At 40.0% G+C, this 23914-nt stretch overlaps 2 protein-coding genes across 2 annotated transcripts; both read right to left on the reverse strand.

The window, feature by feature from the left end:
- Nucleotides 1–4647: 4647 nt before the first annotated feature.
- LOC119425305 (transmembrane protein 79) lies at nucleotides 4648–10930 on the reverse strand. The gene is made up of 5 exons (XM_037692826.1): nucleotides 10814–10930; nucleotides 9316–10051; nucleotides 8046–8246; nucleotides 7741–7963; nucleotides 4648–5094 (listed from the first exon to the last, which is right to left on the reverse strand). The coding sequence occupies exons 2-5, from the start codon at nucleotides 9944–9946 to the stop codon at nucleotides 4902–4904; spliced, it is 1248 nt and encodes a 415-aa protein (XP_037548754.1). The 5' UTR covers nucleotides 9947–10051; nucleotides 10814–10930; the 3' UTR covers nucleotides 4648–4901.
- A 2502-nt stretch (nucleotides 10931–13432) lies between these two features.
- Nucleotides 13433–16440, reverse strand: si:ch211-288g17.3 (serine/arginine repetitive matrix protein 1). Its single transcript, XM_037692988.1, has 2 exons — nucleotides 16389–16440; nucleotides 13433–14608 (listed from the first exon to the last, which is right to left on the reverse strand). The coding sequence occupies exon 2, from the start codon at nucleotides 14567–14569 to the stop codon at nucleotides 13433–13435; it is 1137 nt and encodes a 378-aa protein (XP_037548916.1). The 5' UTR covers nucleotides 14570–14608; nucleotides 16389–16440.
- Nucleotides 16441–23914: the final 7474 nt, after the last annotated feature.

Below are 23914 nucleotides of genomic sequence, written 5' to 3' on the forward strand. Positions count from 1 at the left end.
ACTGTGGGAGGAAACCCATGAGAACATGCAAACTCCACACAGAAAGACCCTAGGTCCAAACTGGGGATTGAACTTAGGACCTTCTTGCTGTGAGGCAACAGTGCAAACCACTAAGACATTGTGCCGCACATCCAGAAACTAAAAGTTATGCTCACTTTTCTTTGCAAAGAAGCTCCATCTCTCATATTGGACAGAGAGGGTCTGAACAGGTATTTTCATGTCGTCACTGATTCTCAGTTTGCTCAACATCTGGACTTTGGGCCGTTCTAACATGAGCCTGCTTTGATGTAAACTGTTGGACTGTAGCTCTGGCTGGATGTTTCGGGTCGTCTTGCTGGAAGCGGAACCTCCGCCTTTTGTAGCATCAAGAGGTTTGTATTTTTCCAGGATTATTCTGTTTTTAGCTCATTTCATCTCAACTGACCATCTTCCTGTCCCTGCAGAAAAGCATCCCCTCAACATGATGCTGCCACCTCTGTGTTGCAGTGATACGTTCAGGGTGGTGTGCAGTATTGTAATTGCCGCTGTACACGTCGCACCGCTGTATAAGTCACATCAGTCCAAATATGTCTAATAAAGTGGAAAAAAACAAATATGTTGCTTCGTCGTATAAGTTGCATCTATTATGTGTCACCGCTGACAACCCAGAAATGTGGGCCGGTGTTGTGCCAAAAATTGATTGGCTGCCAAATTGCGGCCGCAGGAGCGTGCACGGGAGGACCCCAACAAGAATTTAACAAGATTAACACTTAAAAATAATTGTTTGCTTGAAATTATAGCAAAGGCGTGTCTCAGTTTAACTTTTTCTAAATAAATGCACTTTAATGGTCAAATCCGCTGCATTTCACCTGGGCGGCGCGGAGAAATGCAGACGATTTGACGTTTGCTGCAGGAGTTCTGGAGCGAGACGAAGGTGGCTTTGTTTGGCAAGCCAAGTGTCTCATTAATAGTCACTTTTACCTATTAATGAGACACTTGGCTTGCCATATTAGTCGAGGGCCCTCTAGTGGCTGAAAATGGTAGTGTTCAATATTTTCCATGTCAGAATGAATGAAATAATCAGATCTCAGACAGAAATTGGGTTATAAAAATGGGAAAAATATATATAAATACGTCGCTTCGCTGTATAAGTCGCAGGCATGCTAATTAATGCAAAAAACCTGACTTATACAGCGAAAAACACGGTAATCATTTTATGGCTTTCTTTCAACAGAGACTTCCTGTCGCTCCTCCTTAAAGTCCAGATCTGTGGACTAATGGTTGTTCTGTGGACAGATTGTCCCACCTGTCCTGTGGATCTCAGCAGCTCCTCCAGAGTTATCCTGGGCTTCTTGGCTGCCTCTCAGATTAACGTTCTCCTGTCGGTTTATGTGCACGGTCATGTCTTGGTAAGTTTGAAGTTGTTCCAGAGGCTTTTTTCAGATGATTGATTGAACGGAGCTCCATGAGATGTTCATAGCTTGGGATTTTGTTTTTATAACCTAATCCTGCTTTAAACGTTTCAGCCACTTTATTCCCCAGCAGTTTGGCGTGTTCCTTGAGCTTCATGATGCTGTTTGGTCAGTGGTGTTCTGTAACAAACTTTTGAGGCGTTGACGGCTGGTTGTTTTAGGTGGAGGTGTTTGAGCTGAAAACCAACGCACTCCTCACTTTTAGGTTTTAATTTGTAAAAATGTTTGAAAACCTAATAATTATTCCTTTCTTTGTGTCGATCCGTCACATAAAATCACCGTATTGTGGCCGTAACATAACAAAATGTGGAAAAGTCCAAGAGGTCCAAATACAAGGCCCTGCTTTAAATCTTTATTTAAACTTTAGCAGGGATATAAAAAATATCTATAGAGTTCTGCTTCTTATGCAGTCCATTTTTCATGGGATAGATATTTTGCTAATCTTAAAAGCTGGATATGTGGTCCTTAAAAAATTGTTTTTTCTTCTTTTGGTTTATTTAGAATGTAGTTAAATCTTTTCACCGACAAAGAGTTGGTTGGAGAACATTTAAAGATTGAAAAAATGAATTTAAAAATGCTGTTCGGGCTAAATCAGACTTCAAACACCCGAATAAACCGTTTTCCATCGAGCGTAGAACCGAGCATTTTTGTATTTACTAAATAATTACAAGTAATCTGATCTATGCCAGGCAGGAGTCAGGTTTGAGTAGAAATGTTAAAATAAGTTCAAGAATTTCAAATTACTACTGGTACTTTGATTGAAAAGTAATACGAATACAGTAGAAGTTACAAATGTTGCGCCCGTCTGGAAACTATTGATCATGAATTCCCTCACACACGTCTGTTAAGTAAATACACGACTGTGTCGGGGTGAAAGGTCAGTTTCACTGATAATGGCCTTGTCTGTGGTGTAAATCAACAGACGGTTCCGTTAAAGAACTCGTAGGAACATGAAATCTGAAGAACTTCCAAACCTCTTCAGTAGACTTCACATGTACTTGGTGGAATAAATCTCTTCTGGGTGCACGAAGGGTTTGACGTTTCTGTTTCATGGATGTCAAACAGAAGCATAGATAAGGTTTCAATGTGTGGGGTCCATCTATGACCTTTGACCTTTGACCTTGGCATTAGGGATCATCCTTGACCCATGAGAGGTCCAGATGTGCAGTTTGGTTTTTCTAGATAAGCGGACAAGGAATGGATGGGAATATAAAAATGACATTTAATTACTAGAATCCATCAGTTGTTTTTTTCTAGTTGCTGTTTTCTAAAACACAACCAGTCTACAAACTGGTTTATGAAGTATCTTTTTCCAATCAGAGCTAACTGAACGTTTATTCAAACCTGTTTTCGGGATAATTCTTGCACTAGTTAAGAATGTTGACGGTGAGATTAGAGGGAAACCTGCAGATACAGCAGAGTTTAGGTTGACTCTCTTTATTATTGTTTTATATTTATTTTAGTAAAGTTTAAAGGAATTCCTTTTCAGGTCGAGGCCATTCTTGAAAGATGTGGACGCACTCAATGAAAACAAAAACCAACACACTCATAGAATACTATCTAAATAATAAAATATAATGTTTTATTATTTCTCTCCTTCCCAGCTGCTTCCATCCTTTTTATGCTAAATTCGTGTGAACTCTCAGTAAAAGTTACTTTTGCAGCATTTCAAGTCTACATTAAAATGGTTTGTAAGTAATTGGAGGGGTACACTGATTTGTAGAAATGTTGACCAATAACCCGACTCCGAACTTTCAGCTACGTAGCATAAACTCATAAAAGATTCAAGCTAAGTGAGACTTTTTGCTCAAGTCGACAAAAACAAGTTGTTCGATCGTTACGCCGCCGCAGCGTCGAATTATAAAACATATTTTTTGGATTATAAAGCGCATTAAGTGAAATAAGTTCATTTTGACAGATTTGAGTGCCATGCACCACATAAAATCACTTCGAGGTCAGTAAGCACGACCAGAATTATAAGGCTCACGGTCGATTTTTGAGAGAATTCAAGGATTTTAAATGTTACTTAGCCCGAAAAATAGGTTAAGGCTTTTTAAAGGTGGTGAGTAGTTAAAAGGTGAACACTCCGGGTATAAAGAAACGATAAAATACTGAATTTAAAACTGAAGGAAACAGTTTAATTTAATACAATTAATGTAGGAACAATTTATTATAGAATGATTATTTCACATTTTCCTTTTTTTTTAGTTACTGGCAGAAACAAATGAGTTAAGAGAAGTGAAAAAGTTAAATTTGTATAAATCTTTTTGAAGCAACATTTGTTTGTCAACCCCCTTCAGGTGTTTGCTTCTTTACTCGAGTCGCTCTTCACGCCTGACAGCGTTCTTCAGATTTGAAGTGTATTGATCACAAATATTGATCACGTGCTTTACCTCTACAGAATAAAGGGATTCTCCATCAACAACACAAAGAAGACTTTGATCAATTAAACAATTTAAGATTTAACAAGTCACTTGAGTTGAAATTTTTTACTTGTAACAGCTGAGATTAATAAACCCCTTAAATATTATGCGTTTTTATTTTTTTTAATTCAGAAAAAAAGTATTAATAAATGTAGGAACGTCCAGTTTTTATATTTAATCTGTCAAACGTGTTTTTCAGATTGATAAATAGTTTAAAAATATCTTTAAGGTGTAATGTTGAATCAGAAAGTAAATTTAATTGTGTAAAACCGATATTAATGAAAGTGGTTTTTAGGCAGTGAGATATATTTGTTTGCATTTTTAAAATTTCAGTTTTCCCAAATAAAAAACAAACGAACACAATCAATATTAGCGGTTTGATTGAATTTTGTGCTTTTATCTGAACGTTTTCTTTTAAACCAGATTTCACGGCGTCACTTCCACACAGCGTCAAACGAAAACAAATCAAAACAAAATTTATTTGTTCGCTTTTATGTGTTTATTGGCAAAATATGAAAACAATATTTGTGGGACAAAAACTCTTTAAAGCAGATTTCTGCAGTTCAAGCTCCACATGTACATGAGCTATTTCACTGTAAACTTAAAACTATAAGATGTGAAAACATCAACATTTTCTTAGTAAACAAGGATCAATATAATAATTAATATTATATCCTTAAGATTTTGATGAAATAAGACAGTAAGGAAGTGATGGATTATATTTAAATGAAAAAAATAAAATAAAATCCACACCAAATAATCCTAGTGTTTGCAATTATCAATATTGTTGGTTTCAGTTTAGATGGAAAACCCGAGTTTGTTTTGCAGCGATGTAAACAGATAAACATCTTAAACCAACAGCTGAACTGTGCAAGCCGTTACCGCGGCAACCATCTTTAATTAGGCCAGAACCCTTCGGGATTACGTTCTTAAAAAAGCTACAAAAATGAACAAACAATGCCTGAGTGTGTTGTGCTGTCTGGCAGCTCCTCACCATCTCCACCGTGTTGCGCCTCCACTTTCCTTTTTAAAACCACCAGCGCAGCTGGGGAGGAGGGTCTGTCGCGGGGGGGCCCGCGTCGAAAATGGAGCCCTGTCCGACCGAGGAGCACACGTAGTAGAAGTTGACGCCCAACATGACGAGTATGGGGAAGAAGGAGAGGCCGAAGCCGAAGCCTCTGACGGTGCTGTCCAGAGCGAGGCAGAGCCAGTAGATGAGCCTGCAGAGAAGGAAACAAGATCAACGAGAATCTGAGGAGACTCCGTTTAATCTGCTGGATTAAGATATGACCAGAACTCCTGATGCAGGTTAAACAAACCCAGGATATCTCAGGTGACCTGGTTTCACAGAACTATAATGATAAAAGTACTGTGCAAATGTTTTAAGCCAATCTAATTTCTTCAGATTCTGCTTCCAATAAGATTTTTTTTTATCTTTTCAGGCTTTTATTAAGATCCAAAGATTTTATTTTTTTTTTTTACATCTGCTGCTTATTCACACATTCCCTGTCCAGTCCTTGTCCAGGAGAGCATATTGTGCAGTGTATATGTAAGAAACAAGAAAAGTGGACCGGTACAACTTTAAACGACTACAGATCACAACCGGTACATCAAATAGAGGGTTAAACCTTTACTGAAGAGATTCGGATCATGTGGCAGACTTGTTTGGATCACTTGTGGCTCGACTGTTCTCGTCGTGCCGGGTCATGTTTGCAGGTTTCAGGGTTAGTCTGTGAAAGACCAAAAACTTTCCCTGGCAACTAAAATCACAGAGTTGAGACTTTGGAGAGAAGTTTTATTAATTGGAAGTGTGTGGGCTGACATTTTGAAGTGCTGACTCATTTTTCTGAGGGCAAGTAAACGCCACATGAACGCCCTGGAACAAACAAACCTGTATGAGGAGCAGATTGATTTGTTGGGCTAATAAGGAAGTTCTGTTCATTTTTATTTACGGGAGTCAAAGAGCAGCCCCAAGTTAAAGTTTTTTTTTTTTTTTAGCAGTGATTATTTCGTCATTTGAATATGCGCAATTTTTTCAGCTTTTTAGTGAATAGACATTTTAATTATTTGGGTTTTTTTTTGCATTTTTAAATCTGATGGTTGTGACTCTACTTTCAACAACCAAATAATCACTTTAGTCATAAAAGCATAAAATGATCTCTGTTCAAAACTCTTCCATGAACGGGTGATATGCATTTTGAGAAGGAATGTTAGTCCTTTAGTTAATGATAAACATTCAAGTGCACCACCGGGCTCTTTAGAGACTAAAGCTGTTTGTAAGACAGCAATAATTCAGAGATCTCAGCCGCGCTCCAACTAGCTGTTAGCTCGTCAATCCAACCAGAAGTCCAGTGTTTCTCCAAATTGAAGTTCTACAACGAGTCATCTACAACAGGTAAGATGCTGGTATAGATGCTCAGTCATCCAGGACATGGTTACGACAACACCCCTCCCCCCGCGCCAAAGGAAAAATTAAAAAACTACCATATTTTACAGACTATAAGGCACATTAAGCTAAACAAAACAGATAAGTCAAACTTTATTCAACTCATTCACAATAACCACATAAAATCAGTTCGAGATTAGTAAGCACAACCAGAATTAATACATGAGGCGCACCTGATTATAAGGCTCACTGTCCATTTTTGAGAAAATTTAAGGATTTTAAGTGCACCTTATAGTCCGAAGAATAGGTACTGGACTTCTATGGTGTAGCTGAAGATGTTTCGCCTCCCAGATGAGAAGTTTTCTCTGTTCAAAACTGGAAAGTGAGGACCTCAAAGCTTCTAAAAACAGTTTGAAAAACAAGTCATGTAACCTAGATTCACTGCAGATCAGATTACAATGTCAGTGGTTCCCAACACTGGTCCTTGAGGAACACCATCCTGCATGTGTTCCCTTGCTCCAACACACCTGATTCAGTGATTTAATTACGTTCTCAAGTTCTGCAGAAGCCCGTTAATTACCCATTAATTAAAATCAGGTGCGTCGGAGCAAAGAAACAACTAAAATGTGCAGGATGGTGTTCCTCAAGGACCAGGGTTGGGAACCCCTGCACTACATGTCTCTCACAATGAACAGAGTCGTCAGGGTTTTTGTTTACCTGGCTCACAAGATGTTTTGGTCACATGCATGAATTAGGGTGAAACTGCCTGTGAATCAGCTGCACTGTAGGTTTTTAACAGTTGAAATCTGAGACCTCTGCTGTTTAAAGCTGGTTTTTCTCGTTTGACAGAAATGGTTTTCTTTACCATCCGTCTCCTCAGTCTAAAACATGAACAGCTTGGTTCTCAGCAGAGTGTCTTATTGTTGAGGTATAGGTGGACCGCCGAGTTGTCCTGAAGAGCTGCTCTCCGGTGTTGATCCACGAGTCTGTGGTTTAGCTTCTCGCTGCACTGAACTGCAGACACCACACCGCTCAGTTTGGGTTTTGTCCTTAGGATGGACCAGCCTCTCTCCGAGTCCTGTTTGAAATGCACCAGGGTGTTGTGTTTGGAGAAAATCTTTCTGAGACTCTCAGATCCTCCAGCATTTTGAGTCAGGCTACATGACTGAGCTTATCATTTGGTTTAAAGGCTTGGTACTAGTCCACACCCTCCAGTTCTGGACTGAGAAAGCTCCCCAGACAGGAAACGGAACGTCCAAAATTACACAAGTCCTGTAGGTTTTTTTTTTTTTTAAAGGGGACTTAACAGGTAAGACATTTATTGTTCATAACATTTATGCAGAACGTACCAGTAATGTTATGGTTTGCACTGACTCATTTATAAATGTTATACAAATATAGCATTTAAGCGTTAATTTCTTCTATAACAGTTTGCCGCTGCAACTGTAAACCTTAAAAATTTTAATTATTCACCACATACCTGCCAAAAACGAATATGATGGTGAGCAGGGGCACCAGTTTAACCAGGTCCTGGCTGATGTAGGTTGCCATGACAGCAAGCTGCAGGAAGTAGAAGAGAAAGAGCGGCATCGATTCATTGACGTAGTGCCAGTGAACCATCACTTCCTTGTTCACCAGCTTCCTCTGATAGAGGGGCTTCAGGGCGCTAAAACGCAGCCGGGCCACGCCCTGCACCAGCACACCTGAGGACGGAGAGAGCACCTTCATCACACACATCCTTCAGCGGGAGGAAAACCAAACGCACGAGGAACGCCGAGGCCTTACCGAGCATGATGGGGACAGTGGCAAAGAAGGAGCAGCGCAGCGTGTACAGCACCCTGAGGGAGGGGTTCCCCAGCTGCGGCGCCTCAAACGGAAGCAGGGCGTAGCCCCCCCACACCAGGAGAGGGAAGAGGAGCCCTGCAGCTAATGTCGATAAAAACAGCCTCAACTTCTCACAGCAAAAGTTCTCGTCAGCACACAGGTCTGAGGAAGAGCAAACATCCACCGAGCTTCAGGAAAGTGTAGAAATGTAACTTTCAGAACAATTTTTATTAAAAAAGGAAAGGAAAGAGGACGACGATGAACCTGGAGTCAAATCAAAACTAAGAAATCTGCAGCAAACTGAGGTGGACACTTTTATCTGATATTTGGATACTTGGTACTGATGTTAACATTTTAGACGTGGGCTGTTTGCACTTTTTTTTTTTTGTAAGTTGCTGAATTTTATAAATCAAAATGTGTGCAAGTCTCTGCTGTGCTTGTAGCAAAGATGTTTATTACCCTGGAGCTGCTCCAGTATCTGAGCTCCTCAAAATAAACAGTTGGTGCCTCTAATTTAAAGCAGAGTAAAGAGGAAAATTATGGAAATAAAAAAAACATTTATGATCCAAATTACTCAACAAAACAGCTGTTAGTTATACAAAATTACAGCAATCTGATTGAATGGCAACAATTAGCCAATTACAAAATATTTATGGCGGTCTCCTGGTGGTAAATAATTCAAACACTTTTGAATGGTTTAGAAAATGCAACAAAAAGAGCGGTTTTGATTTTAAAATGAGTAATTGTTCCACTAATTTCAAGCCACTTGTGAACAGGGTTGAAAAGGTTTTGCTGTTAAATGGATGCACTTTATGTCTTTAAACAAATTAAACTCTTGACGTGTTGAAACACGACAAGAATTCTATTTTGTTGGTTTCTGTGAGCTTCAAACACATTTGACTGATATTTTTTTGGCTGTTTTATGTCTAAAAATGTAAATATTAATAAAAATGATCTTTTGTAGTATCAACTTTTGCCTAAATATATATTTTTAAATACATTTTATTTGATATATTTCTATTTAATACTTTATTGTAGTGGACTTCATGTTAATATTTACCATCCGTAACGATAAAAATCAAAATAAGATGTTTGCAAACTTATAGACTGTGTAAAAATGCAGACATCTTTCTTTAAAATATCATTTCTAAACCAGCTCTCTGCTAGAATGAATGTGACAAACTCGTCCTAATCTTTATAAGTATGGGTCCACTTTGTGGCGGAAACTCACAGTACTTGTCGTCCTGTTCGTCCCACTCGGGGTGAAACTGTGCAGAGTTGTGCTCCATCAGCACCTCCCTCTGCATCTCCTCCCTTAAGTACCGGCTCCCATCAACAGGCTCCTTGCTAGTTGGACACAAAATCTCCACATGTGGAGTGAAACCCAGAGAATGTTTCTCCGAGATCCACTCCTTATCCTCCTCCTCCTCGTCATCTGCGAGTGAGCCATCTCCTTTATCCTTCCTCTGTACATCATCTCTCCACCTCTCAACTTCAGGCATGCTCTCCCTCCATTTGGATTTGCTCCTCGCGTCTCCCTCTGCCTGACTCCGCTCCTCCGACAGGTCCTGGCTCCCCCTGCTGATCCCCGTGTCCCTCTCCTCGGACCCTGAAGCATCCTCGTCCTCCAACAGGAGCTTCTTGTCTTTGTCTCCCGGCCAAGGTAACGTGCTTGGCTCCAGGTGAGCAGACCTCACTTCCTCCTCTTCCTCCTCCTCATCTGCACTCTCGCTTCCCTCCTCTTCACTGCTGCTGCCATGTGGCTTCATCATTTCTACCGTTTGTGGCTGTGCAGTTTGACCGGCAGGTAAAAGCGCCACCTCCTCATTTAAAGGTAAGACTACGGCGCCTTGGTCAGACATACTTGAAGGTCTTTATTTTCAGTCGAAGCCTGCGTGCACCACTCAGAACTTCACTGTGAGAAACTTGCTGTCCAAAACCATGTTTGGAGACAAAATTTAATCTTCCTGTAAAGAGGAGAAACATATTACCTAAAAAAACAACAACACACACATCAAAGTTCACAGTTTACCATGGGTGTGTTTGACCTACAGAAATTATATTTGATTTTTTAACATTTTAATTGGAGCAACAGGGAAATGTTATTCATATAAATGTCTATAACTAATAACAAGTAAGTCTTTAAAGATGAAAAAATACAGGGATTGTATAACAAACTTTGTGAATATACTGAAATTATTCATGAGGATTGCTTATTTCAGTACTTTAAAGTGCTTTAAATCATATACTCAAACGAAAAATACTTTATTGTACAGTGAAAATTAATAATTAACTTCAATATCAATTAACTATGACACTCAAGTGGTGTCAAAATACAAATTAAAAGTTCATTACAAGCTCTAGTTAAAAAAAAAAGACTTATTTGGTAGAAAAGCAGTTTAAAATGACATTTACTATACATTATTCATAAAAGGTTCTGAATATAAACTATTTTTAGTTTATTTTTCACACTTTACTGAGCCATACAGAGTCCAAAATGTAAAGATTTTATATTTAATATCTTTATCTGACCAATTTGTTGTGAGGAACTCGGTTTAAAAGCTTTTTTTCTTTCTTTTGTTTAGTTTCAAGAGGAACTGCTGAGGCCTTTCTCAGACGGAATGTACCAGTTTGGGTCGCGAAGCTAAACTTGTTCAACAACTCCGACTTTCAAATTAAAACTAAGACTGAGGTGAAAAAGCACTTTTGAGCCTAAACGGTTAACATACCAGGTTTAACTTGCGCCACATCACCGGAAACATCGTAGAATTGTGTGTTTGGGCAGCTAGTTTAGTCGTTTGCCTCCGAAGTGACGTTTTCAACTACCTGTCAGGTGAAAGTTCTCATGAACCAGTCTTTGACATGCTAACAGCGAAGAGGTCTCACTCCGCTTTACGTCCCGACGTCAAAACTCACGTGATGACGTTGTTGTAGTCCAGTCAACCGTCCTCTGCCGCCATATTGCCACAGCGGCATGTTTAAAGTTTGAGCGTGTATAATGTGTATTTATTCGCTCCTCCGAGTGTAATATATTACTAACAGAAATTCTCTTGTAATTACACAAAAGAAATAAAACGCATTGGCTCATGAAATATGTTCAGTATAGGCTACCGTAGGTACTCAAACTTTAGCTTTAGATCGTTTCAGTTAAAAGTGGTTGGAGTGAGCCATCAGTAAAAACACACAACCTTCGATCCAGGACAGAGTCAGGTGCATCAGTGATGTCACAAACAGGACAGGTGAGGGTGGAGCTAACGACAAAGTAAATAGTGACGTTCCTGCTGGTCGCATGAACTGTCAAAACTGATCGGGGATGATTATTAGAATAAAGAACAACCAGGAGCAGGAAATAAAACTTCACACAGAAAAAAGTTATTAAAATGGCAACACTTTATTTCAATTCAGCTGCACTCACTAACTTTTGCCCTCTTGTTCAAAACGCACAAAAACGCATATGCCTATTTAAAATGATTTGACTTCACAAAGCCAGGTCAAATGACATTAATTTGGAAACTTTAATCCTTGCTTTTAATTACAAAAATTGTTAGTAATGGTACACAAGTCATCACACTGTACAAGGTGCTTAATAGAAATGAGTCCACGTAAATGATAAAACATTACAGCTGCACTAAAAGAATTCTTGAAATTACAACAAACGAGCGCACGATGGAGGAAACTACAGGGAAATCGATTTGGAAAGTTGAGTCCCGTTCAGGAATGTGTTTAACGAACAGTCCAAATGATCAATAACACATTCAAAGCTTTGACAATAGGGCAAATAAGTGAAAATTATGTTTAGATGGGATTTTTAAACTACACATAAAATTAAATAAAAGGCAAACGTTTGATTCAGAAAGAAAGGCTCGGGCACCATTTAGAGTATGTATCCTCTAAAATGTTCACATTTGAATTAACATAAAAACATAAACGTTGGGTCGATTATAGCCGAGTCTAATTTCTCAAATCTGAATAACCGCGCCTTAAACCTTTGAGCACTTTAGAGCAAAACAAACACATTCAGCACAAGCTAGTGCAAATTTGGCACAATCTGAAGAAAGAAAATTAAAAAAAAAGGAAATAAAAGTCACTTGAAGGGAGCTTGGGATGAAAATTTAAAAAACTTTTCATATAAACTCATTAAACGGTGATGGGAACACTGACCTTTAAAGATAATCTGGACAGAAAATAAAAAGTGAAGAGTCATTAAAGACTCATCTCTTAAAGGTTTAGGGTTTTCTGTTTACTTTCTTCACTCTTCCTACTAAACATTTTACTGAACTCGCAGCGCTACGTCAGAAATCTGAAAACAATCAGGCGCTGCTTCCACGTGCTGGAGTTACTCCAGAAAGCAGGGTGAATGAAAACGTGAGCTACTTGACCCAGAACTGAGTGAAACTCTTCTAATGTTTTGGTTTCAGAAAGAGAAGTGATGGAATTTCTTTCTGGTTTTAATGGTCCTAATGAGATGGTGCCTGTAGAACTCTGACAGCGATAACTGAATAATTCCATTAGTGGTTATTATATAATTTTAAAAAAATCATAGATATAAAACATCTGTCCAGAGGCAGGCAGGGAAGTAAAATGTAGCACCTAAGATTGTAAAATATTGTATTATTTAAAGAATAAACTAGGGATGCACGATATTATCGGCATGGTATCGGCCGATATTAGCGATAAAGTTAAATATCAGACATCGGCCATTCCATCAAAATAACTCAAAGATATAAAAGGCGCTGTTCGGAATAATGTAGTATTTTAATTCCACCGCAGAGAAAGCTATGTAGTCTCTGTAAGCAGATCTAGGAAAATAATAATAAAATCGGGTATTGGCCAAAAAGTTTTACCATATTGGCCAAAAAATCCAGTATCGCGCATCCCTAGAATAAACTGAGTCAGAATAAGTTCTATTAATGATAGTTCAAGGTCAAGATGCTCGCTGTTATTTAATCTCAACGTAACCGGTCTTTCTAGAACCGAAAAATTCCGTTTATCCTATCAGGGAAAGTTAACTCCGAGTTGAAGAATAAACTCTATGAGTCTGTTGGAGCTTGTTTATGGAATACCGCCTCAGATCTAGTAAAATATTATCCTGCTCACTCTGGTGAGAGGGTCAGAGGTAAAACATTCACAATAAAAACAAACTGAGCAGGTTAGTCGGAATAAAAAAGAAGCGATATGCTACATGTCTAGTCTAGCAAACTAATAAAATGATAAAAACGTGGTTTCATTGGTGACGATGTATGCTATGCTTCAACAGATAAAAACTTCATTAACTGTTTTGGTCAGACTGGATCATCTGTCAAGCCTGCTCACTAGTTTCACGTCCTGAACGAGGACTTCCTTCCAGGTCAGACGGGACTCATCTCCGTATCGAGCTGCGCCTCGGCTTCCCTCTCCACCCCGGCAGCAGGCAACTCGCTCTCTGCCTTCGAGTGATTTGGGCGCACGCTGTTAAGATGCGTTTCACTTCTTGCTTTGTTTTTGTTCACCGAGCCTTTGGGGCGGCCCCTTTTCCGCGGGACATCGCTTTCACCTTTTGCAGTAGCCGCTGGACGGCCCCTTTTCCTCTGAGGCGGACCGGCGCGTGGCGTGGATAAAGCAGACGGGGCCTTCCTGCGCAAGTGAGCGCCTTTCTTTGACTCGGACTTGCAGGGCCGACCGCGGCTTCTTCGAGGGGCCGGTGCAGCCTTCTCCGGAGTTTCAGCACGAGGATATTTCCTCGGCCTTCCCAGCGGCTTCCACACTTTTGGCTTCTTTGGCTCATCGGGTGACGGCAGAGGGTATTTCCTTGGTCTTCCCCTTTTGGCCGGTTGCAGTCGTGGTCGACCACGCTGCTTCCCTGTTACAGGGACATCAGGTTCTTTTTGAGGCCGTCCTACTGAAACGTCACTCGATGCCTCCTCTGTACATTTCACCTGTACCTTCCTTGGCCGTCCTCTTTCTCTTTTCACTAAATTTCGTCTTTCATGGAGTCTTCCATCCCTCTCGCTGTTCACAGCTTTTTCCAGCTTTGGCTCCTTACCGAGGGACTTTTTTGGTCGGCCTCTTTTCCGAGGCGTTACAGAGCTGCCTTCTTCTTCCTTGCCACTCTTTAAACTTTCCAACTTGCGCTTTATCGTTCCTTTCGGCCGTCCTCTTTTACGCTTAACTGAACAGCCGTTCAGGAAGTTGTCAGCGGCAGCCTTCTGAACCGTAGCAGACGCCTTTTGTCGTCCTCCTTCTTGCTGCTCTGTTCGTTTGGTGTCAGAGAGTCTTGGGCGTCCTCTTCCTCTGGGAGGCGGCGTAGACTCGCCGTTGGACTTAGCCGAAACCAGCGCAGTCGGGTGAATGGCTGTAACACAAACATTGGACTTCTTAGAGCTTTTTGGCCTTCCTCGTTTCCTTTTAACCGGAGTGTTTACGGACACGTCGACACTCGTTCCCTCGTTGTTGCTCACATCAGCTTCTTGTTTGAGCTCGACCAACGGGATTTTCTTCTCCGCCATTCTGCCGCTTTCAGCTTGGACTCCTCCGTTAGCTGGGGACTAAACAAAATGGTTCGATTATTAGTATTTACATTTTTTTAAAACCAATATTTATTTTGTAACTAAGTGCTGCTTGTATCAAATATTTAGTGTATACATGTGAGCAATTTTAAATGTTTTGTCATACCCAAATAATAAATTTGACATTTATTATACATGATGTGAACATTGTTTGTGTACAGTCCTAATTCGTTTTTTAAGTGCACTTGGCCTGTAGAGGGCGATGTTCAGTCATTTTCAATTTAATCCATAATTTAAGTGACTTTTATTTTAAAGTATGTGGTTAAATGCACCTGACAATGTTGATGATGAACTTTTTTATTGAAAACATTTTCTAAAACATATGGCTAAAGTGTCAATCAGTGTTCATAATGTTGTCTAAATTGTCCTTTCTTCTGATAAAGATCATAAATCAGTTTCTTTATGTACCACGTCGCGTCTGTATTGTTGCAGTTTCCACTTTAAACCAACACCATTTTGATGTCAAATTGAAAGTTTTACAGTTTGAACTGTTATTAATTTACTTATCAGTACTTTGTTTTCCAAAGTGTGAGGTTTATGCTGCCCCCAACACAAATTCTGACACTTATATAGCTGCGGGTTTTTTGCGACATGAATTTTAACAGAGTGATGACAACAGTAGACAACAATAGACAATCATAAAAGATGCCTACAAATGTATTCTGTTTTTTTTTTTTTTTTAACAAGTGAAGATAAAATGGTAATTAAAAAATGGTAATTAAAAGGTCCTTACATGGTAAATATAAAGTACTCTGGAGGTTTATACAGGGTACTTGTGGGGTTACACACAAGGTACTTACAAGGTAATGACAGAGTATTTACAAGATACTTACCAGGGTATATACAAGCAACTTATGTGGTAACAACAGGGTACTGAGGGGGATAGGGGGAGTGGTGGCAGAGGCTAGAGAAGATGGGCCTGTGATTGGAATATCCGGTTCACGCCCCAGTACTGACAACATCAGAAATGTGGGTGGGGTAGGTGAAGCACCCACACCTGCCCCCACCCTCATTTGCCCCACCCTGGACCCATGAGCAAGGCCCTTAACCCCCATCTGCTCCCTAAAACAGGTCTCTCTTGAAAATGAGTTCTCGTGGCTCAATACTACCTGTATAAATAAAAGGTAAATGGGAAAAAATACATGCAGGCTGTACTTTCAGGGTACTTTCGGGGTACGTACATGTACTTACAAGGTATCTGAAAGGGGACATACAGGGTAATGGCAGAATACTTACAAGGTACTTAAGGGGGAATAACCCTGGTAACTTGCAGGCATAGTATGCATTACTACCGAGTACCAAGAGGAAACCTTCCAGGGCACATAGAGGCCGCTTACGGGGTACTTACAGAGTACATACGTGAGTATTTACGAAGTACCTCTGGAAGTTCTTGGTGGCTTGTTACTTTGTGCTGTCACGCACCGACACAGTGGCTTTCTGTTCAGCAACGCCCCTCGTCACTGCACGAATACTGAGCTTCTCAGGATCCGCGAGTACTTAATAAACAAATTACTTATATTGTATGGTTTATATTGTAAAATGCACTGTTAAACTGAACTGAAAGCGCGAATTTCTTATATTTAGGAGTTAGGGCCCGAATATTAAGTGATTTTTAGATCACGTTGTTTTATCAACAGCGGCGGGAAGGTGACGCAACACCGGAACTAACGGAACGCTAGTTTCACATTAAAGCAATCACCTGCAAGATTTTTGTTAATTTTTATTATTATTTTTTCAATATTTTTTATTTCACACTTACCGTGAAGTGAAAGTGCGCGTTTATTGTTGCAGTGATGGCTGTTCAAATTTGCGACTACTTCCGGTTGTCCGTGAAGGAAACAACCACGTTGCAAAATAGTTCCGCTGTCCACCTTCACTGCGTTCATTCGTTTTTATTGCGCTGACTCGTTTCTATTAATTTTTATTCATATTTTTATCGACATTGAACTCAGTAACGTTTTCTTTTAAAGAACAATTAAGATAGTACACGCAGTGATGGAAATTATATAGATCGGTCTTAGAATATTAAAAAACACTGTTCAAGCATCTTCATGCACAACTCATTTTAGGTCTCATCACAGTATTTCCGCTTAGTTGAAGTTTTTTGCTTTAATTGCAACACCTTGATTATTTTACTGATTTGATTTAAGGATTCCTGTTAAGCCACACAGCAAAGTCTATTCTTCCTGGGCAGGGCCAGATTAACACTTCGCAGTACCCTGGGCAACAATCTTCAAGGGCCCCATCATCATGATCCCAGAATCACCATAATCTGGCAAAATACAGAATTAACATAATATACGTAAATATACTTAAAATTCTAACTAACAAGTGTATTTTATGTATAAAAATCCAAATGCTCATAGAACTATAAATGCTACTATGTCATCTTGTTAATGCAAATCAAGACTGAGTTGAGTTGATCACACTTTGAACACCATATGGTAACATTTGTGTACTTCTTTAGCAACGTGTTGGCCATTGGTGTAAGCATTTGTAATGTGTGTATGTATGTGTGTGTGTGTGTGTGTGTGGGGGGGGGGGGTAGATGCCATTTCCTGCATTATGTTATATTTTAACAGGTTGTTAAACATCTAGTTTTACCTACATAAGTAAACAATCTCACAAAAATATGTCATAAAGTCTTGCCATGTTGAGATAGCTTTGTTGTGAGGCTAAGCTTCATCCATGCTAGTTCCATGGTATTTTTTCCTATACAGTATTGTGCTCAGTGATTGCAAGTTGCACATTCTGTGGGTGCAAAGCAGGCCCAAATCACTATCCCTCCCCCACCATGCTTGACTGCAGTTATCAGGTTTTTTGCTGATAATCTGAAATGCCTTTTCAGGAATAGATGTCTTACCTGTCAAACAGTTCCTGCAGTCTTGTGGTTTATGATGAATTGTTGCTGATTCAGCTGCACTCTTTATGGAGGCAAAGACTTTTCCTCACTCTGCTTTTACTTTATGTCGTTTTAAATAATGACACCGTCTAAAGTAATTTATTCTTGCTCATCCGAGTTTTTTTTATTTTATTCAATATCTGGTTGTAAAAGTGAGAAATGAATGAACCCATAATTTCTTTGATAGTTTCCTACATCCTTCAAGATACAACTGTGAGGGGAAAAAACGGCAAAGTTCGACAAAGATTGTTTGCCAATGACAAAAATATTAGCTGAGGTAGGGGTTTGACAAGTGAATTTACAACAAACTTCTTAAATTAATCAAATACTAGATTATAAATATGAAAACAAAATGTGATTTGTGGTGCACAGATCTAACTGAAAAATTAATTAGCTGTAAAAGAGCAAGGCTCGTAATAAGAGACTTAATTAATGCGTGAATTTGATCAAGTGAAAGATTTGTGTGCACAGCTGTTCAGTTATGTCAACAAGCGCTGCAAAACAGGTGGATTTATAGTTTTCTGAAGAGGGAAAATCTTTTTTATTATTATTTAAATACTAATTAAACTGTGCAATGATTCAAAAGCACTACAGTAAGTTTTATTCGTTTGATTTGCAAAGTAATTCATGTCAAGGAAAAGCAATACTTTTTTGTATCACTGCTACTAGATCTTTAATGTGAGCTGCATGTTTGTGTAAGAAACAAAACTATGAAGTTTATTTCAGTGCAGTTCTTTTTTTAAGCTGTAAAACATAATGAAGCAGCTGATAAGCTTGACTTATGTTGTCAAGCTTCATAGTGTTATTATACTTTTAAACAAAATGAAAAAAATTAAAACCATTCCTTCTTATAATTTATTTAAAAAGACATGAAGACATTTCTCTACGTTACTCCAAGCTTTATTTATTCTTGTGTGGTTAATTTTATTAAAACTTTATGAGTCTTCTATATTTCCATGACTATTACCTGTGCAATTATTTTCAACTGCCTCTAATTGTCACATTTAATGTCTTGAAAAGTAAAAATAAAACTATGTACATGCTCACAAAGACATAAGATTATGAGTCCAAGTACAGATTTAAAGTCAGTTTTGCAGTTTATTGCAGGAATGTAGTTTTATTAATAAAAAAAATAAATGTGCCACTGTTATAGAAGTACAGCAAAAGCATTTTATACACAATTATTTTAATTAAAAGTAGCACAAATGACAGAACCAGAAAGATCCATGTTCTTCCTTCTAGTTTCTCACATTGTCCCACATCTTTTCCTCACTGCTTCCCTTTAAACAGAAATCCAGTTGAGAAGGAAGTCATTTAGGTGGAAAAGCATAAAAAAAATAAAGTGACAAGGAAGCAGATTATGTTGCACGGAGAACTTGGATTAAAAAAAGCAGAGAACGAGGTAAGGTCAGGAGCAGCATCAAAAAGAGGAACCTAAGAGAAGAAAAAGAACTATGCAAATGTGTTTATGAGAGGAGATGGAGAGTGAAAAGCCGGGGAAAGAGAGGCTGACAGACAATGACAGACGTGGCCGGAGGAAAGGGAAGGCGCGTTTGAGAAAGACGGTCCCTGAGAGACGGAGCGCTGAACCCGCTGCCCCATCACAGCCCTCCTCCTCCCCCGCCTGTGGACTTTGCCATGGTTACCAGACAGGGCTCCCGATGCAGCCGGTTAATGTGTTTTTCAGCAGCAGGAACGAGCTGGGTACTAATGTGTCTCAGTCTGTCTCCTGAACAATCAATGTCAACTGTCCTGGGACACACAAATACACGCAGGGCTGCGAGCCAGGGAACACTGAGCCACACAGGCTGAATGTCAGGGCGAGAGCCCGACAGAAAGCCTTATTATGTTCCTTTAATTCACCAGAGAACTTTTGTTTGTCTTCTCTGCCCGAGCCAAATATTACACGTTGATCTTAACAACAGATACTTATCTCATCTTACAAAGGTGAACAGAGGAGAAAAATATGTAACGCGCTCCACATTTGTCCTGTCAGACGCCAGAAAGACCAAACTTATGCAAGTGCATGTGAAATTTACATGGTGGTTAAAACAAACTTCTTTTTTTTTAATCTTGAAAACAGATTGATTGGGGTGTATGGAAGAGGTGCAACAAAACAAGTACAGAAGTAAGACTTTTATTATGTCAAAGCAGAACATTTATTGACAAATATTAAAAGAAACATTCATTTATTGGCATTTTTTCACAATCTAAATGCGGAGATTAAAAAAGCACATGCTTTAAGTTCCCAAAAGTTGTGATTTGTTTTAATTATTTTTTATTGTATCTAATAAAAATATTTATTAAAGAACATCATGAGTAAACTTCAGAACATAATCCATTTTCACATCACAGTTACAGTTTTCTTACACACAAAAAAAACTGCAACCGATTGTCAGATTTTGTCCAAATGTCTCCAGAGTGACGTCATTTTCTCCTGAACAGATGTAAAAATCCAATGCGGGTCATAACGTCGGGGTCACGACCTTTGGCTGTCTTTTTATTAAAATGGTGATGCATAAAGTGCACAAAGCCAGCCGAAAGGTGCTGTCCCCTCCAAAAAACATCACTGCTGTTGTTCATTTTAATAATATGTGGGAATGTTTCTCTACATGCATTTTTTAACTGAAACAAAAAAGCCACTTTCTAATCATTCGGAATGATATTTGCAGTCATTTGTGCTCGACGGAGGCTGCGACATTGCAAAATGCGCTTTCATGGATGAATGACAGAAAATGTTTTGGCTTCTTGAAGTAATAGCGTGAAACTTTGTTCCCAAGGACCTCACCTGTGACCTTTGAAATCATCACAGGTTAAGGGTCTCAGGGACAATGAAGCACACTAAAGCAGGACGTCTTGGAGCCGGCAGTTCAAATCACTCATTCACAGATTAAAAAAAAAAATGTGCAGAGTTACAGGATTATTTCTAAATAAATGTCTAGTTTAATAATGTTAAATGGTTTAAATAAAATCATTACATTTACCACTTCATTATAATTTATTCTAAATATCAAATAATACGTAACATCTCACAGAATGAGAGAAGTAACCTCTAAAAAGAGACTTGGGTTAATACGTGACTTGGGAGTTTACCGCTTATCGTCGATGCACTCCGACAGGAAATCTCGCCTCAGCGACACAATCTGGACTCGGTTCCATCCTGTGAAGAGAAACAAAGTCCGTAAAAGTTCTTCAACATACAAATACTATTTTTTTATACTGCTTTTCATTTTTAGGGTCCTTTCATTGTCTGAGCTCCACACATAGCCAACGCCTGTAACTCAGTGCAGGTCTGCGCAGTGAAATATTCACAAGTAAAAAAAAAAAAAAGAGACGCCCTCTGCCGGTAGACAGACAGACGAGCATCAGGAAAAGACGGGCGTGCAAAAGGGAACATCTGGAAATTTAATGTCTAAGTTGGTAATCAAGGATGTGAGTTGAGCTTGGAGTGAGTATACATATTAGATGCATTCGTTGCTTGTGCTGCCAGCACATACATCCAACATCAGCAGCTGGAGACATCACTGTCCTCTTACATTTCCTACAGGCCTTGTGATCTCACAGAATTATGCAATCGCTCCCCCATGACAAAGACGTTCAGCCTTGAGAGAGTTACACTGATTTCCTCTTTTGCCAGACAACATGCATGTTTGACAAGTCTGACAGCAAAGATGTCAAGCCGGGGTTCAAATACTCCTGTCCAGATGACATCTATATATCATCCGCCAACAACCCAGACCGAACATGTCCTTAACTCACAAAATCTGTCTCTGTCCGAGCGAACAAGCATGCGACTCCATAAAGACCCGCGGAACATGAAGTCGGTCTCTCTGTTTTGAATTTTCACTGCCTCTGCTTCCTCTTTGTCTCCGAGCGCCGAGATATTTTCCTCTGCCCCAGTTTTATGAGTTCCTCTGTTGCTCGCACAAGAGACAAAGACGAGGATGCAAAGTGGAGGTGAGAGGGAGAATAAGAAAAATGTTCTCGTGTAAAACAAAAAATAAGAATGAGCTATATCGAATAAAAAGATGAAACGAACAAAGATGGCGGGTGGATTTGGTCGGTTAAACTGCTTGTATCAATTTGTTAAGTGTCCCGTTTAGGTCACTCAGGACTCACCATTTGCTTTCGCCTGCTGTTCCTTACATAAAAGCACACACACACACGTTTATACTCATGTCCTTACATCGAACAGGTATGCGCACACACTAATCACACAACACACTCTTACGATGAGTTCTTAATCCGTTTTCTTCCTGACTGAGAAAAAAAAAAGACAATTCGTCCATTTGTCAGGAAAATAGCGTTCGATACAACCTATCCTGCCCCATCTTCACCGTCTTCTTCTCTGAGCGCAGAACGCAGCGGCGAACGGGAGAGCGTTTCCCCCTCTCGCTTCCCCTCTATCTCTCGCTCTCCTCTTTTTGTCTGTTCTCTTCTTCTATCCCTCTCTCAGGCGCTGTCCCTGGCTCTGCTCTGTGCCTGTCTCCCTCTGCCAAGTCACATCACTAATTCTCCAGGCGATTAGAGTCCGAACAGGCGACGTCTATGAGGCAGGTACAAACACACACACACACACACACACACACACACACATGCACGCACACACACACACACGTAGACAATTGCATTGATTCCGTTATCTGGTGCTCTACCAACACCCCCAGTCCAACCCCCAACAATCATCAACAGCGCTGTGACCCCCCCTTTTTCATAAATCTGTGTCACCTGCATATACCACACACACGCGCACACACACACACGCAGAGTCACAGACACTTATGTAAGCATGCAGTATGTCCAGCTATTGCTCTTTCTCTTCTCTTGCCTGAACGCCCTGTATCACCCTGTCTCCGCCTCCTCCCGCTCCGTCTCAGCCCTTCCCCTCATTTTCATCTTTCCCTTCTCGCCTCCCCCCTCGCTCTCTAACCCCGTCTACTTTTACCCGGCGTGACGTCCCGTCTCGCAAAAAAAACAAAAAAAAAAACGAGAGAAACAAAAAAAAAGGGGTGAAAGAACCAGCTATATTCTCATGTCTCTACGTGAGTATCTATTACTGCGCCGTGTGTGCGATGCTCATGCATCTGGCGGCGAGGTTCAACATGTTCAGAGGGAGGGGCGTCCGTGTGCACGTTTGCTGCTCGTGCACAGCTGTGTCTGTGTGTGTTAGAAGGCACAGACCAGTGGGAAAGAGGCAAAGGAGGGAGCTCAAAGCTGTGGATTTTGCACAGCATGAGGATCAAAGCCACGGCAAACCCAGAGGTGATTAACCTCCCAGCCGTTCTGACCACATCACTTCTGTATTTCTGTTAGTCTGCCAACTTCTGTGTCCGTCTACCAGCATGCTACGTATTTGCATATTTAACTTAAAGTGGAGGATTTAAATAAAGTTTCAATACTAACATTGAATTTTATCTACAAGTAACTAAACAAAAGCAGAGTTACTACAGGAACCAAAAGTCATGTATAAAACTAATAAAACATAAACGCAGGACTTGGCCACCTCTTATGAAACAGCAGGTGGAGAACGGGTGCGAGGGATTGCTTCTTTGTGTGCGTACAGAAAAGAGCAGCGCTGAGCAGAGATTGCTGATATGTGCTCTTTTATCCCTTCCTCGCTGGAGCACTGCAACGCAATGCGGATACTGGGTGTCTGAGCCACTAGCCAGACACACTGGGGGGGACAGAAAAGGGTGGGGGTGATGAGGAGGAAGAAGAGGGAGGCGGAGGCAGTAAGCAAGTTCACATACAGCCTCATTCTTCAGGGCACATTGATTCGAACGTCTGGGCACTTTCTCGTTATCTGCCTTCTACTACGGAGTGCAGCGGGTTCATTCGGATCTTTCATTTTGAAGGTTTTAATTCCCGCAGAACAGATGTGCATCGAAAACCGTTTCAATTCCAGACACCGTTCGATGTCTTTGTCTAAAACTGAGCAGAAAATATTAACACCAGCATTTCTTTGAGGTTTTTAAAACATTAATGATGCACAAGAGAACAAAACCAACACATTAGTGCACAAACAGCAAAGTAACCAACTATAAATACTTTTTTTTTTTGCTTCTTCTGATGTCCCGACTTGGAAATTTTCCATCTAATTTCAGCCGACACAGAAACGAACCTTTATTGAAAGTTGGTGCGATATCCCGTCGGACTGCACCAAACAGCAAATCAACGAGCACTGCAGAGCATGGTGGTTATATCGATGCCTGGATTAGCTGGACCTCGAAAGCAAAACCTAATTAAACCCAGTCCAGATATATTAGATTTAAAGTCAGCTCTGAAACTGTTTTATAGCTTGCTTTTGTGTCAATATGATTATTGGCTCCTAATCCAATTTGCTGGAGAAGAAATTAGAACAATTTCAGCTCTAATACTGGTTG

The sequence above is a fragment of the Nematolebias whitei genome, chromosome 19 (assembly GCF_014905685.2).
Source record: "Nematolebias whitei isolate Nwh7 chromosome 19, NemWhi1, whole genome shotgun sequence".
In the NCBI taxonomy this organism is placed as follows: Eukaryota; Metazoa; Chordata; class Actinopteri; order Cyprinodontiformes; family Rivulidae; genus Nematolebias; species Nematolebias whitei.